The sequence below is a fragment of the Myiozetetes cayanensis genome, unplaced genomic scaffold (genome assembly GCF_022539395.1).
Source record: "Myiozetetes cayanensis isolate MyiCay16 unplaced genomic scaffold, myiCay2020 scf15, whole genome shotgun sequence".
Lineage (NCBI taxonomy): Eukaryota > Metazoa > Chordata > Aves > Passeriformes > Tyrannidae > Myiozetetes > Myiozetetes cayanensis.
This window is the reverse complement of record NW_026087159.1, coordinates 3,691,499-3,707,428: the sequence shown is the minus strand read 5'-3', so window position 1 is coordinate 3,707,428 and position 15,930 is coordinate 3,691,499. Positions and strand designations below refer to the sequence as shown.

At 35.5% G+C, this 15,930-nt stretch overlaps 1 protein-coding gene across 6 annotated transcripts in view; it reads right to left on the bottom strand.

The window, feature by feature from the left end:
* DIAPH2 (diaphanous related formin 2) overlaps nt 1-15,930 on the bottom strand; it is a 192,492-nt gene that overhangs the window by 39,863 nt on the left and 136,699 nt on the right. The window contains exon 28 of one of the 6 annotated variants that reach the window (XM_050310769.1): nt 13,457-14,958. The exons of the other annotated variants lie outside the window; for them this stretch is intronic. Within the exon in view, the coding sequence (XP_050166726.1) occupies nt 14,927-14,958 (32 nt within the window). The 3' untranslated portion in view covers nt 13,457-14,926. Of the gene's footprint in view, nt 1-13,456; nt 14,959-15,930 lie in introns of those variants that run through there. 6 annotated transcript variants of the gene reach the window in all.

Below are 15,930 nucleotides of genomic sequence, written 5' to 3'. Positions count from 1 at the left end.
AATACACATGCCATTAGCTCGGCCTTTTGAAGGCTGTGCTGTTGAAAGGCATGAGGCTACAGCAATATGAAACTTTACAGTATTTCATTCACCTGGAAGAACTTCATGAAAGACTAAGATCCTTCCAGGAGGACAGATTCCCAGCAGGGGAGGCAAAAGATGTATCAAGTGATTGCTAAGACACCCCTCCACACCCCTCCAGGCATACTATTACTAAGCAGTTTAAGCTTTTCTATATATAAAGACTGCAGACCTGCACACCCAGAACTGTACAATGACCCATCATATTCAAACTAAACTGATTCAGACAATTAGTTCTGGAAATGGGATTAGATTTTATCTCTTATATCAAAACACATTCGAAAAAAGAACACTTTATACTCTAGTTAATAGAACAGATAACTAAGAAGTAACTTCATCTGTACATGAATACCTGCAGTAGCAGTCTCTCAGACTCAGTAAAACTACAAATAGGTACAGTAGTTTAAAATATAGTTTAATACTTTTGTGACAAAAAAATGGGATTATACAAGAATGGTCCACACTACCACTCACTTGTACACTCTACAATTGTAAGAAAACCACTGGTTTGGAGACTTTCGAAAAGTGAGGTTAATTTTTTTTTTTCTAATTTATTTTATGTTTCTGGTATAAAGCATTGTTTTATTGTGACTGAGGCTTACATAAGAAGGTTTCCACTGCTCCTGCTTAGCCCACAAAAATGTAAACTCAAGGAGAATGCCTTTGCAATTGAAAGCTTTTCTGTAACGGGCAAAAAGATTGGCCATGACTGGAACAGGTGACAGACAAATTCATGGCACAGGCACTGGGAAAAGATGGACTTCTCCAAGTGCACAGTAAATACAAATATGGATTAAAGCATTTCTAGACAACAAAGAGGTATGTTCAGTTTTGAAGCTCTCCATTTTAGTTTTCATGTGCTTACAGATCCATCAAATATTTAGGAGATAAGCTTTGGATTAGTAGATTTTATTCAGTTTGGTTATTCACTTACTTCAAGTTAATTTTCACTGTAAACCAGAATTCAGACAAGGTCATTTTCTTCTTAAGCCATAAGGGTTCTCCTCTTGTCCCCCTTCCAATTTATTTCTTCGCTAAAACGTTAGAACTTCTACAATGGATTGTCAAAAAATTCTGTGTACAAGACGATATTGGTGGGTCCTTTTGTTGTTTTTTTAAACATTTAATTCTTGTCTACTGCCAAGGAGAAGTTCTTTCTGGATCAAACTGCTTGAGCAGCTGAGTGAAAAAAAGGTTTGCTGCTGGGGGCTTTGATGCTCTCTCAACAAAGCTGCTTTTATCAAATGACCATTCTGCATCCATCAGCACATGGATCTGAAGACCACGTACCGTGGTTTCGATGACTTATCTACCCACTGACATGGACACAGTCTTTAGTAAATCATTGATTTTAACTCATCCTTCTGTACACCTGCAGCAACAACAGATATTTAAAAACAACTCATCATTTTCCTTCCAATAAAGTAAAAATCTACCTTAGACTACCAGCTGAATTAATTTAAAGAAAAAATTATTTAGCTAAAAAGTGTGAAGACATTGTTGAAATGATCTTTTAGAATTATACAATATCCTGAAAATGCAAAATTTTTTTTAAATGCTTGTAATAAAAATTTCTTGCAGAATATTATTTATAACAGAGCACTCGTAAATATACATATTTCAGGATATGCAGGCCTAAGAGACAGTTTACAGTAACCAAAAGTTATTATGTTTGGGTGTGTTTTGCCAGGGAAATGAAAAATAGAAACAGAGAAATGTGAGTTACAACCACATCTACAAACCATTTCATGCTGCATGAAAGAAGGAAAGGAAGGTTTGAAACATTTCCTTTGGCCCTCCCCACTTCCCATATGCCAGTTGTGAATTATGCTTCATAAGATAAATAACTAGTCAAGAGTGAAGAGATGAGTTCCTCCCGAGCACATCCTCGGGCCTGATGGGCTGACTACCTGTCAGATAATGTTGGAAGTAGGATTATGTCTGAAAAGGTTGACAGACCACAGATTTATCTCTCTAAATCAAACACTGTATGTTTAGCTAAACTCAGTGAACTTTAACTAATTAGCCCATCATTACAGTAAATTCGTATTGAATAATTTTCAAAAGACTAAATCCAGAGCTTATAGCACTTACACTTAACTGGAAATACTGATAATAAAAAGTTATTATGAGAGATTTCTTCTTAAAAAAACCCTGAAAAAAATAGCAAATGCAACTTCTTAATGCTAATTGTTCAAGATGAAACCTCTTGTAAAAAACTAATGTAAGGAAATAATCAAAATATACATATATGTAAAAAAAAAAAAGGTTTACTCTGCTAGAGTTGAAGGTGGAAATTAAAAGGCTACACAGTCTTACACACATCTTATTTTCCAGTACTGTTGTATTTAATATCATGTTTTAAGTTAGTGAAAAAAATATTGGAGAACAGGAATTTTACTAGAAGATAAGCATATTATAAGGATTTTCATATCTATAAGATAAATCTGGTTAAAAAAACCCAAAGCATCTAAAATCAGAGTTGCAGAAAAACTATCAGAAGACAAGAAATAATTCTAAAGAAACAAAAACGTTTATCTTTCAGTTTGCAGTGGTGTGAAAGTTTCTTGTTGGAATAGATGATACACAATAAATGCAAGGATGTTAAAGGAGAAATCTTCAGTGCTTGGGGAGTTGTGGATACAACTCTGCCTTGGACTTCTTGGAATGTTCTCCTTTCTTTGCAATGACTAAAGAAAGAAGCTCTGATAAAAGAACAGGAAATATAATAAGTAGAGGTGGAGCTGCTTTTTGGTCAAACAGTTTCACAGATTGAAACAAAAACTTCAAACAAAAATATATGATGGGAGAATATTTGTCCATCTTAAGAGCTCTGTATCTGCTCCTTATTGATCAATATTTGTTTCTTTTGAAAGCTCACAGGAGGAGAAAGAATATGCAACCTCCAGTTCTCTCTGCACTTCAGAGAAAAACAAAACCAATCTATGGAACACATTTCTCCTATTACCCACAACAACTCTAAATGTGAATTGTGGCTGGGAGTGTGAGGGTCACTCCAGCACAAAGTATCATGATTTGCACACACATACTCAACAGATAATGAGGCACTTGGTTGACAACACTCACTTGTCTCTCAAGTACCCAGTTCTAATGTTTCTGTTTACTAACCCTGAGTTCAGATCACTTCACCACCTACATCAATACAACCACATTCCAGAGCCAATTTTTAGCAAGATAAACTACAGCACTCTCTGTATTCCTTTTTCTGATACAATCTGTACAGAACATCAGCTGTTAATTTGATTTGTAGATAAAAGATTAGCTTTTTTTTTAAAACAGAACTTCTCTTCAGATTCAGTCCCTCTTTGTCACTTTTGTAATCAAATAATTGAGTTCACTCATAAACATTCCTACATGTGGTTCTTGTTTCTGTATTAAATGTAACTTGTTAATAGCTGGAGCTGCAATTTCTTCCTTTCTTGTATTCAGATGTCTTCTATTCCTGTTTTACAAAGGAATACATCTTCATATTTTATAACTAGAATAATGGAACATTAAATACATCCCTGAAGCAGAAGCAGACTTTTTTCCCAGATAGTATCTGGATTCATGGAATTCCTTGGAATATCAATGAAACTGTACATAAGTACCCAGTAGCATGTTGTGGCCTAAATTTAAAAGACCTGTCTAAAAATGTTGTATAGTTGTGACTTCTGAAGAAGACTAATTAGAAGCTTCTAATTCTGCTTTTTGATATTCATCCTACTATATTCCTCCTTAATCCATGGTAAAAACAAACAAACAGTCAAACAAAAACAACAAAACCTCCCCCAAATTTTAAGGAAAGCTCACACTTTCAATTAAAACAAGCCATGCCATATTCCAACTCCAAAGCCCTATAAAAGTCTTTTATTCTAGAAAGCAAAAACTGTTCCAACAGTATTTTCCAAATGTACTCTACCTAATATCCCTGATAGGTTCATTTATAAGTATCTTTTTTAAAAGTCCTCAGTAATCTAAAGTTATGGTCAACCTATTTAAAGATGCCAATTTGCCATTAAAATTCACAGATACTCTTACAGGGATACACTTCTATATATGTAATTCTTAGAATAACACTGCCTTATTATCACTATTTTGAAGAAACTTTTATCTTGGATTGACATTTTAGTGATCCTTAAAGAATCCTCTTTCATCTTGAAGATGTCACTTGTGGAGGGCAGAACACGCTCCAAAATCAGGCACTAGCTGGACTACAAGAAAGAGAAGAATTGCCTGGAAGTCAGCAAAAAAAAAGTGGTGTTCTAAGAGGTTTCAAACAGAACAAGAGCAATTGCTTAGTAAGAAACACAAGCTGCTTTATGTTCTGTTAGTCATCTTTCTTGCCCTATAATAATTGGTTTAATGTTAAGTCTTACTTTTATTTATGACAGCTTATTGTATTCATCCTGAAAGAAGATAATACTGCAGGTATGTAGCCAAAGCAAGTCTGAAACAATCACAGGAAATTACAGAACGTTATTGCTAAAGTTCCACAGGAGAACAAAACCTACAAAGGATGGCAAGTAATGACCTGTATCCAGAAAACCATCAGTGATAATTCAAAAACAATCTTGATATTACGTGAAGCTTCAGTGCGAAGGAGTCGTACAGACCATTTCAGAAAGCTGTCTGATCGTTAAATGTTCCTGTGATATGCCAGCAAAGCAAAACCCCACATAATTTATGTTATTCTGGAAGACAAACAGAAAATCCAATAGACCACAGTGGATTGAAGCTGTTCAGGTTATTTTCAGCAGCAAACCTGTGCCTGTGCAGGAGGCAGCTCTGCATTCCCATCAGTCCCTCCCTCCAGGTTCACCCAGACCTGAACCAGGGGGGGCACCGTGGCTTCAATACCTGGCAATTGATACTCAGTATCAGGACAAAAGGTATTTATGCTTCTCTCTCTCACAGTATGATTTTATCCTTCGTTTTACTCTGTGTGGTTGGAATTACAGAAGCTTTTGCAGACCTTGGACTGTATCTCCATACAATGAAGAACAATTTCTCTACAGGCTTTATGTTCCATTGGATTGCTTTGTCTTTGAATGTTTCATCCTTTCAAATACTTTTCTAACAATAAGAGATTCAGTGCAAATGCAATTCCAGAAAACTGCTAAGACAGCTTTTTAAAAGCTCATACGTACCCCTAAATTTTCTCCCCTCAGTGTTACAAAACTTTCCAATTCTTTAACAACACATTAGAGAGGTTTAAGCACAACTCAGATTCATACTTTGTTCACTTAGGTGATAAGTTGCTACTGCTTTAAAACAAAATCATAATTGCCTTCAGCAAAGAAATATCTTTTTTTGACATGTATATTCCTTAGTACTAGTTATCCATATTATTTCAACAGAAAACAAATATTCAAAAGACTCCATAAACATAATTCTAGCTTCCTTCAAAGTGGTTATTCATTAGGAGAAAAAGATGAAGCTTCTAGTAAATTTTCCTTTAAGGTTTTCACTCTAATAAAGAAGACTTAAAAAATAAAATATGTTTTTGTCAAATTCATTTGGTAATGAACAGATTTTACATGTAAAAAAATTATGAAGCATCTTTGGAATGTCTGACAAGTGATAAAAATTTTTTTCAGAAATGAATCATCAGATTTAGGTTTGTTTTGGTCTGGTTTTTTTGTAAGGAAATAACTCATTAATTTCTAAATTGTTGATCCAACACCTTGCTGGATTTTAATCAGCCCCTAGTAATGATGGTTTTGTTCTCAAACAAAGATTGTGCTCTAAGAAGCCATAAAGCCTTTTTGAATCCTCCAACCAATTCTGTTTTGCCCATAATTCTTACGGAATTTAAAGCTACACAAGTTGACAATATCATTTGATCATAGAACAAAAAATGCTGTATCCCCTAAATTATTTCTCTCTCTCTCTTTTACCAAGGAAACAAACAAGCCAGCTCAATGTGTTTGACAGCTCCACAACTGACCCAGGCAAGTGCCACCCCAAGAGCCCTGACACGTCCCCCAGTAAGTGGGGAGCTGAAGTTTTACCTTGGGCATTGTTCTGTAAGCCAGTGATCTTCCTGTAGTTCCAAGGCCTCCAAAAAACCCTCACTGTAAACACCTGAGGAAGATGAACTCCTGCAGGAACATTGGCAATAACATACAAGGTATTTTTCTATTACATTATTTTAGAAATATGTTCACTTTAAAATGAAAAAAAAAAAATCCTCACAATAACTGAACATTTTCCCTATTTCAGCGTGACATGTCCATTTCAATTTGTAACTTAAATTTGTAGGAAAAAATGTAGGAAGGCTGACATCCCACTCAAGTAATATATCCATGGAATTACAGGCACATAGACACCGTTGTACAGTTTTATATACCCAACTTAAAATTACTGAAATGGAATCCTCTTCAACAAGAGGAGAAATATCTAATGCAAAAAAAATTGGAAGAAAAAATACAGAAATTGCAGAGAATATGAAAAATGAATATAATGTTAATTCTCATGAAGAACCCGAGTACCAATTATATTTAGACATCCATCTGGAAGACACTGTACAGTAAATATATGGGGTTTAAATAACAATATTAAGATGTTATGTACTTCCATGAGAGGCTAAGAAAGGATGAGCTCATGCACACACTGATGGATACATTAGTTATAATCCTGTCACAAAATCTTATAAACTATATCACTTTTTGCTCAAAAAAAGAAATCAGGTCTGCAGTGTGCAGAGATCCACTGAGACAAACACAACAAATCCTACCAAAGGTTAGCTTCTGCAGCACGTTTTGAAGATGACTAAATTAACTCTTTCAAGGTCCACGTCTATTAGAATTATTATTAACTTAGATGATCAATATCTCACATCTGTGTTTAGTCATCATCAAAAATAACTTCGCCCTAATTGCAGCACCCTTTAAAATAGAATAGTATTCAAACTGAAGCAATCTAGTAATACAAATGTCCCATAATTAATCAGCATGGATAGTTTTTAGGATGTGAGAGCAATTTTGGAACTACATACATTGCAAATGTAACAGCTCAGCTGCATTACACTGAGGTAATAAGGTGCAATAATTAGATGAACCACCTGTGCTTCAGTCTCAGGAATATAATGGGGATATCAGCATGAAATGGTGTTTTAAATAATGATTGACCAGGTCTCAATATGGTTCCTGAAATTGAAACTTCCCTGCAGCACAAAAGTGGGAAATGTAACCTGGCAAAGTGCATGGCCATGCAAAGTCAGACCTGCAGTCTTTTAAGCCCAATATATTATGAATAAGTGGCCAGACATGCTTTGTAGCAGGATGTAAAAAATCATAGTGTAAAACCAGCCAACAGTTTGCCAATACACAAAATACCTTCCTAAAATTATCACCTCCACAATTCCTACAAGCATAAAAGCAATTAAATACAGGACGAGCTGATATTACAAAATCTATACCACAAAATTGGTAAAATTTTCCACTTGTAATAAGCTCTAAAGATCAAACTATGGTTTTGGGTAGCACGCCTCTAATGAACATCATAATAACAGCAGAAGTTTAAGCACAGAAAAAATAACACAGATCAAATAAAATCTTATCAATAACTCTAATTAGGGCTAGTTTGCTTCCTCAGCTAAACTATTCTACTTTTTCACAGCAAATTTTTATGTTTCATATTTTCAGTTGCTCATCATCGACTTCCATTCTTTGATCTTGTATTTGCAATAGTATTCACCAGTTCAGAAGCTTAATCATTCACCACAGTATTCTAAAAATACATTAGAAATTGCTCTTTTGCAGGAAAATCTTAATAGGAATATTGATACTTGACCAATACAATAAAACTTAGAGTGTATTTCCACGAGAAATTATTTATGTTTGTCTAGAAACATTCTTCTGTAAAAAAAATAAGCTAAATGAGAATTACAGAAGTTAGTGAATGGAATAAAATACTGACAGACAAGTGTTTACAACCCTAAATCTACCCTCTTTTAGTTGAAAACCATTAGCCCTTGTCCTATCTCTACAGGCTCTGTTAAAAAATCTGTCCCTCAACACGTCATAGTTTGAATGTTTCCCTGGAGAGCTGAGAACGACACACTTCTATCTGGTTTGACTATTTCAACTTTTCTCTTTCCAGATATTTCTGTACACAAAATGCATTAAATGGGGCATATTGCAGAGATATTTTTCTAGTCCTGCTGTAATTCCAATGCATCATTTCATGCTAAGCCCTGAGAACACTTATGAGCAAATTTTCAGGATTCCTAGAAGAGAAATTATAAAGGACACTACTGAATGCCTTTTTTTTTTTAACTCCTTCAAAAGAAAAATGAAATAAATTTCTATTGGGTCTTTCGCAGACAGATGAACCTGCTTTTGCTACACTGCAGGTCACTCAGAAGCCAACACAGTTAGTGGAGTGTTTCAGAGTCTCCAAAGATCCCCAGAGGGCTGGGATCAGCTGTGCCTCACCCAGATCTGAAGAGTGTTCAACAAAGTCACTGGTCACTGCCTGGCCTCAGCCTGGCTGGCTGCTCAACCCACTCCTGCCTGCACTTATGCTGTCTGGACTTATTATGTACAGCTTGGGGCATGAAGAACAGACCCTCTAGAGTCAAATAAAGGTTTGGGCCAGCCACAAAGTGAAACTGAATCACTGAATTTATTACAGCTGTAAAATAAAAAATATTGCCAGAGCAAGATGGCCTTTTCAGCATCATTGCTGGTTCTGAAAGAGGGCAGAACTGTGGCACTGGTTTTCTCAGCTGTTAAATTGTGGAAGGGGGAGCAGTGCCCACTTCTGTACAGAGCTTTCAGATTTGCAGAAAGACAATAAATACAGAGCCATACCATCAATTTTGCCTCGTTTGACTACAAAATAAAACGTGGAGGGGTGTGGCAGGAATCCATTAGGCTGCTGTTAAAAACCTGCCCCCACATAAGTAGAGCTTTTCTTTTACTTTTAGAAATCTTTTTAGCCACTTTCTCCAACAGGGACTGCTGGCCTCTACCTGTCTTACATCTTTAATTTATCCTGCCACAGATTATTAAACTAAAAACATCAGGAAAGTAAAATGAGTTAAGACAACATACACCAACTGAGATTATGGCTTCTCACAAACACATGAAATTAAAGCCACATAACTGCCTGATCATTAATATGTATCTACTGCTAAGATGATATCAGTACTTTGCAACTAAACATTATTACTTTGGGTGTGTTGAACAAAGAATCTTATTTTCTCCTGTTAATGCAACAAGAAAATTAGAATTTTCATGATTTGCTCTGTTACATCATAACCCAGAGGATAAATATTGTCTTTGCAGGAAGGAAACTAATTAAGTTCTTACAGTTCAGATGACAACTCCTCACAAGAACCCTGGGACGATCTCTCGGTGCTGAGGTCAGAGGACTGTCAATTCTACACTGTGTGCCCAGAACATGATGGAAGAGAAAGCCTCCTATCTACAAAATAACCATTTGGACCTAATGTCAGCTAAATTAATCCTCTGCCAAGTCATACACTGCAACAGTGATTTTCATCTCTTTCCTTTCCTTTCCATTCATTATGTATATATATTAAAATATTAAAGCCAATATGCTTTACCTCAGTAAACAGTACTGTGGGAGAAAATTTTTCAAATAGTGTTTCTCAATAATTGCATGATAACAGTGTCAGCACTGACAAAGAAAATTCAAATGGCCAAATGCAAATTAAGTTAGCCTTGCATATCGTTCATTACTACTCATGTAGTTGGTAAATTAATGCATGAATATCCTTTCTCTGCGCGTAAAAGAAGTTTCTCTAACTTCAGCTACTGCATAAAGATGTAGCCCAAACTCAGCAATCAATCTCTGGAAACATAGGCCTTACCATCTAGCAGGACATACCTCATTAAAATAGAACAGTTTTCAGATTCAGTGTGAATTAAAAAATAAATAAATTCAGAACGGTGGATGACTTCCAACTCATGCAAAATTCTACCATGTGCCCTTGGCAGCCTCCTTCTGGATTTCTCTTTTCCAGAGGCTGATGAAGAATTCCCTGATTCTCAGAAAACTTGTGTTTTATTTCTAAAACTCCATTTCACAGCGTAGGATATTCAAAAAGGCTTTTGGAATTCTAAGAGATTTTAGTAGGTTCAGAAGAAACCGTGCCAAGTCCATTCTTCTCAGAGAAAGAAACCCCATAATATATATTATCTGTATGACCTCTACAGCTGCCCTCTACTGCAGAGTCCTGTGATGAAACAAAACCAACTCTAAATAAATAAATGTAACACTCAGTTTCAAGGTCTCAGGTAAGGCACAGTCCTGCACCTGGTTGGCTCATGGTCAGATGTTACACGATGTACCTTACAAATGCCATGAGGCTGCAGAATAATCCTCAGTACTTGCAGGTAATTCTTATCATCATTAATGGACAACGCGCACAAAATGTACATAACATTTAGAACTTTCTATTTTTGGACATTAGGACAATTTGATGAGCAAAGTAACACCAGTGTTGATTTTTTAAAATGCTAAAATTTGAAAAATGTTCTGATACTTTCAGTATACAATTTTACATAACACTATTCTGGAGGAACTTACAAGAAAAATTTTTCATACCATGCTGAAATGCATTTTGAAGCACTTGAACTAATAAAAGCAAGGCGTACATAACTCTCTTTAGCTTATATAACTTATTAAAAGCTTTAGATGAATGACAAACTCAGAGGTAAATAGTTACATTTACCTAGCACCAACTCTTTTTTTTTTTTCAGAATGTGTATATGGTTTGTCATTTAATAGCATATTTTCATTTATTCAAGTAAAATTCTTGGGAAGTCTTTGAAAAAAAATAATTTGCAAATAACAACCTCAAATTTGTCAGAAAAAGCAGCAGCAATATATACAAAGTCCTGAGTTCTAAATCTCACTTGTCTGTCTTGTTTACTAAACATTCATAAATACTTTACATGCTCTGTGTCAACATGTGAACCATCTCCTGCATACCAAGTTCAGAAAATCAATTTTAAAGACAACTAGTCAATCTTCAGCACTTCCCTCAGAGAAGGACAGCGCACCAATAGAGGTGAAAGCAATCATGTAAATGTATGGAATTCTTGAATTTCTGTCTTTATGTTCATCCAGTTATTGGCTCATGAGGTGTTTCCAGAGCCTCTTCATTCCTTGCATGCTCAAAGGTATTGTCCATCTAAAAACCTGGAGAATCCAGTCTAAGCAGACTGGTGGCTAAAGTTTGTTTTAGTCCCTTTTTTTACCACTTCTCCTTCATCCTGCTTGTAAGTTGAATTCCTCTGAAACATCATAGAATCATAGAAGGGTTTGGGTTGAAAGAGACCTTAAAAATCATCTAGTTTCAACCCCCTTGTCACGGGGAGAGACACCTTCCAGAGTCAAAGCCTCCACATTCTATAGCTGTTTCTTTCATGCTAAGCTACCAAAAATATATTACCTAACACTACTCCTTTAATTATAAAAACCATAAGCCAAAATGCATACACTGTAAAAATAGATTATACCACAAATACCTGTTTTTAAATAGCTTTGGGACTGTTTATGGAGCTCTCCGGACCAAGGTAATTTGCTGAGACTTGATTTGAATGGTACCCATATTTATATTTAGAAATAAAAGCAAACTTAAATCTCACAATAATGCTGTGATGGTAAAATGAGTAAGTTTATTATTGGTGATCCTTGTTTAGCTGTTGCTATTAGAGATGTGGTAATTTTGAAGCACTTGGATCACGTGTGTAAGTCTCATTAGTCCACAATACTTGACAGTAAGCAAAACCCCTCCACGACACAACTGAAGTAACAAACATGCTTTTAAATACTCAGTTTCTCAAAGCAAAAATATTTGAAGAGATGACAAAATAATTTAACATACATACTGATTTTTAAACCTGAGGCTACCAGTTTTATAGTCCATTATGAATATTTCCAACTTCATAACAGAGACTTAATGCTAAAGGTGATGACACCGTTAATCTGAAAGACAACAAACAAGGCCACTTACACATTATTTTAGTTGAGCACAAATCAAGTGCACCTACAACATTTTGCATTTTAACACTGAGAATATTCTCATCAATTCAGAGGTAATGTGAAAAATCACCTTATTCACACAACTGTCACAAAATGACTCACAATGCTTTCAGTAAAGCAGATACTCTTTGAACATGTTTATTTGAATGTGGTTTAGAAAATAAGGATTGTGCACTCAGAAACCAAACTAACTCTAAAGATTTTATTTAATATAATCAATGCAAAGGTAAAATTAGTTTAGCAAGGTAGACGAGAAAGTCAGCCTTCATTTTAAGAATAGCTCTGTCTATGAAAATATAACATTTTATTAGAATTCTAATGAATTTCATTGTAATATGTATCTACTTTTTAAAAGCATTTCCAGTAGTGACAACCTGCAGAAATCATGGCACATGGTATCAGTGTGGTTGTGATAGTCTGGATATATAGGAGAGGGCACAAGTCATTAACATTTCTTAAAGAAATTAAATTACCCAGCAAAAAACTTAGAAGCTTAACAGAAAGAACCCTAACAGAATAGTTAAATCCATGCAGAAATTTGTTTAAACTAATTTAGAGAGAAAATATTCCTGAATTGATCTTCTTTTAATAATTTCATATCCCAAGGCCAGAAAAAAGGGCAGGGATAATTGTGCAACAGTAATGCTGGATGCACATTTTAAAGAGGTACCCTGTGATAAATGCCACCTAATACTGTTCTTTATTATGCCAATACTGGCCAACTTGCAGAACCCAAGTATATTTTTGGAAGAGGAAGAAACATTTCTAGAAACTTATTTCTAAATATTTTTGTAGAGCCTCTACAAGCAAAGCAATTTACTGAAAGGAGAATCTCTCTACTTAAAAGCCAGGAGCTAGAAACAATAAAGATACAGGAACAAGCTTAGGAGATAAAAACCACACAAACTTTTAGCACACTGAAAAATCTACATGAGAAAGAATGCACAGGAATATAATGAAATGAGAAACTAGAGGAAGGGGACAGGAATTTTTTACTATTTACTTCCATGACCTGATAACAAAACAACTTTTACTGGAAAAGTCCATGGTTGTAATACAACTCATTAAAGTATAGATTTTCATTTACAGGCTTAGCAAACAAACATAATGCAGCTCAACTCATTTCAAATGAGATTTATTTTTCAAAACTCACCATATTTTTTTTTTTCCTGCAGAAAAACTGTACTATTGAGTGGTCCCCTCTTGTGCAGTGTGGTCATTTCTACATAAATGGAGAACCACTCCCTGTCTCTGCCACTTACCCAGTCAGTGTCTGAATCTTTAAATATTTTAAAGACATGGCACAAATATATTCTACAAGGTCCAGCAGTGACCTCTGCAAAACAGGCTAATTGAGCAGGTGTCTCATTGGTAGAATGACACTCTTCTGGGCTAGTTGTCAGTCTATAGTACCTGGAGCTCTGTTATTCAAATTAATTGAACCCTCCTAAGTCCAACCCACTCATGTAAAGCTAGCAGGGAATGTGCCATTGCACAGGGGTTTTTCTGGAGGGTAGTGATACTACAGTTTGCTCCTTGAAATCTACTTTGTGAAACCACTGGAAGGAAATACAACAAAAGCCAAATTTTCATTTTTGGGGGTAATTTTCTTGTTTGTGGGTTTTTTTTAGGGTTTTGGGGTTTGTTTGTTTGGGTGTTTTTTTGCCTTTCTGTGGGGGCCAACTGTAACCAAGTAATTAAGAAAACTTCCAAAGTAAGCAAGTAGAAGTTGTTTTTGGTCCTAATTCAAGTACCAGTCACAGCTGACACAGAAAAATGAGACCAGTGTCCAAACAGGCAGAAAACAACAGTTTTTCTTCTGAAACCATGATGGCTAAACCAAGACAAGTTCAAACTCAAAACTTTACTGGAAAAGTGTAAATTTGGAAATAGCAGCACCTTTCTTTTCTCATTTTTTCCTCCCCATGTGTGCTCTGAATTCAGGTGGATCACAGAGGGGATGCAGAAAGCTCTGAATAACTTAGAGAAAACTCCAACATTGTGCACTACTTACAGACAGTTATTATACCATACCATTTGCAACCATGTGACCCAGCAAGCCCAGAAATCCCCCAACCTCTTCTTTCCATGGCTTTTATTTACTTTTTCTTCCTTCTGTTGAACCAAAGGAGGCTTGGAGTGAACTGTTTACTAAAATCTCACTGGATGAAACTCTGCTGAACACTCAGACTCTATTAGATGGCATAGTGAGGAAACTGCCATTGACCCTTCCATTTTGGAAGGAGAGATGTGGAAGTTTGTAAAAATGGTCCCTGCTGTTTAATGGTATAGTTCACTGCCTAGAAATGTCACAGCTACATTTTCAAACATCTTCTGGTGTGTAAACAAATTACTCATTAGATGTCATGTATGTGCCTAAAGCACATGAAAAGACTTACATAAAACTTTAAAGCAGATACTTGGCTGGGACTCACATTTATTGCCTCTTTGCTAAATTTTAAGCTACCCCCAAATATTTTCCATAATGGTCTTCTTCACTTACAGGAGACTTACAGGTGGCCAGAGCTGGGAAATGGATGACCTCATCCTTCTCTCACAGTAAGTTCCCCAAAGTCAATCAGCTGCTTTAAATTAAAAGCCAGACCCCACTAGTATATCAACTGACACAATGAAATTCCAAACACAGAAGTCAAAGTGACTACATAAACCAGAAGGGCAATGAAAGGGATTTTTAATTAGCTCTGTCCCCTATTCTTGCAGGAGTCACTGGTTTTGGACCCAGGTTCAATCATCTTCTTGGTTTTCTCAGCTGCAGCAGATTTTGTGCAATCTCCTCTGGTCCCTGGGAAGCTTTTCTTTGTCACCACTTGGTGACAAATCTCTCCTCATGTCCTAGTACAGATAAACCATCTCTCACAATGATATTTCTCAAGATAGGGAAAAAACCACATTTTGATCAAGGAGTTCTTTCACGTCTGGTCTGAGAGCAGAAACAAGCTCTGAATTAAGAGTGATATTGGAACTGTAGCAGAATTCATTTCTTAGTATGAACAAATTAAGTGTCTTATTTTTATTTTTCTCATAAGATCATGCATATGGCAAATTAAAAATAATTATTCACTATCTTGGCTAGCTAAAGAGAGTAGTAAAATTTGCCTTTACTTTTCTGTTCCTCTAAGAAAAATCATCATCAGGCAACAGGAATCTAACCCCAGCTCACTCAGGATTAGGTGGATAAACACAGCTTATTTATAAGATGAGTCCATTTTGCCAAACCTTTAGAAGCACATATTCAACACAAGCTTTTGATTTTATGCCAAATAACTTCAACTGTATATTTTTAAGACTGTATTTTTTTACTGTAAGACATATTTTAAAAGAAAAATTGTAAAAGACAGTATACTACCACAAGCTTTGGTGAAAAGTAAATGCAGACTAAATGTATTTCACAAACTGTGTGTCACTGGCATATCATAAGCAGAGAAGTGAACAGAAGAAATTTTGCCATTGCTTAACTTCTTCTCATATTTTCTCAAAATCAACTTCGCAGGAAGAAGCAGTTGCTCAGTAAACCAGACTAAATTCAGTACAATACAATTGTCTTCCACAGGGAAGTGAAGCCATCTTAATGTAATTTTATTTTTAAGACTAAAAATACTGTTACTTCTTACCAAACCAGAACATACCTAAGACCAGTCCTTGAAAATGATGATCAGCTAAACACTCAAAATCCTATTTGTTAAGAAGCTGATATTTTTCATGGCACAACCTACAATAAAGTAATTATACTTACGGTTTGAAAAATTAAGACAAACATACTTTGTGCACTAATATTTAAATACCATTTCAGTCACAACAGGAGCC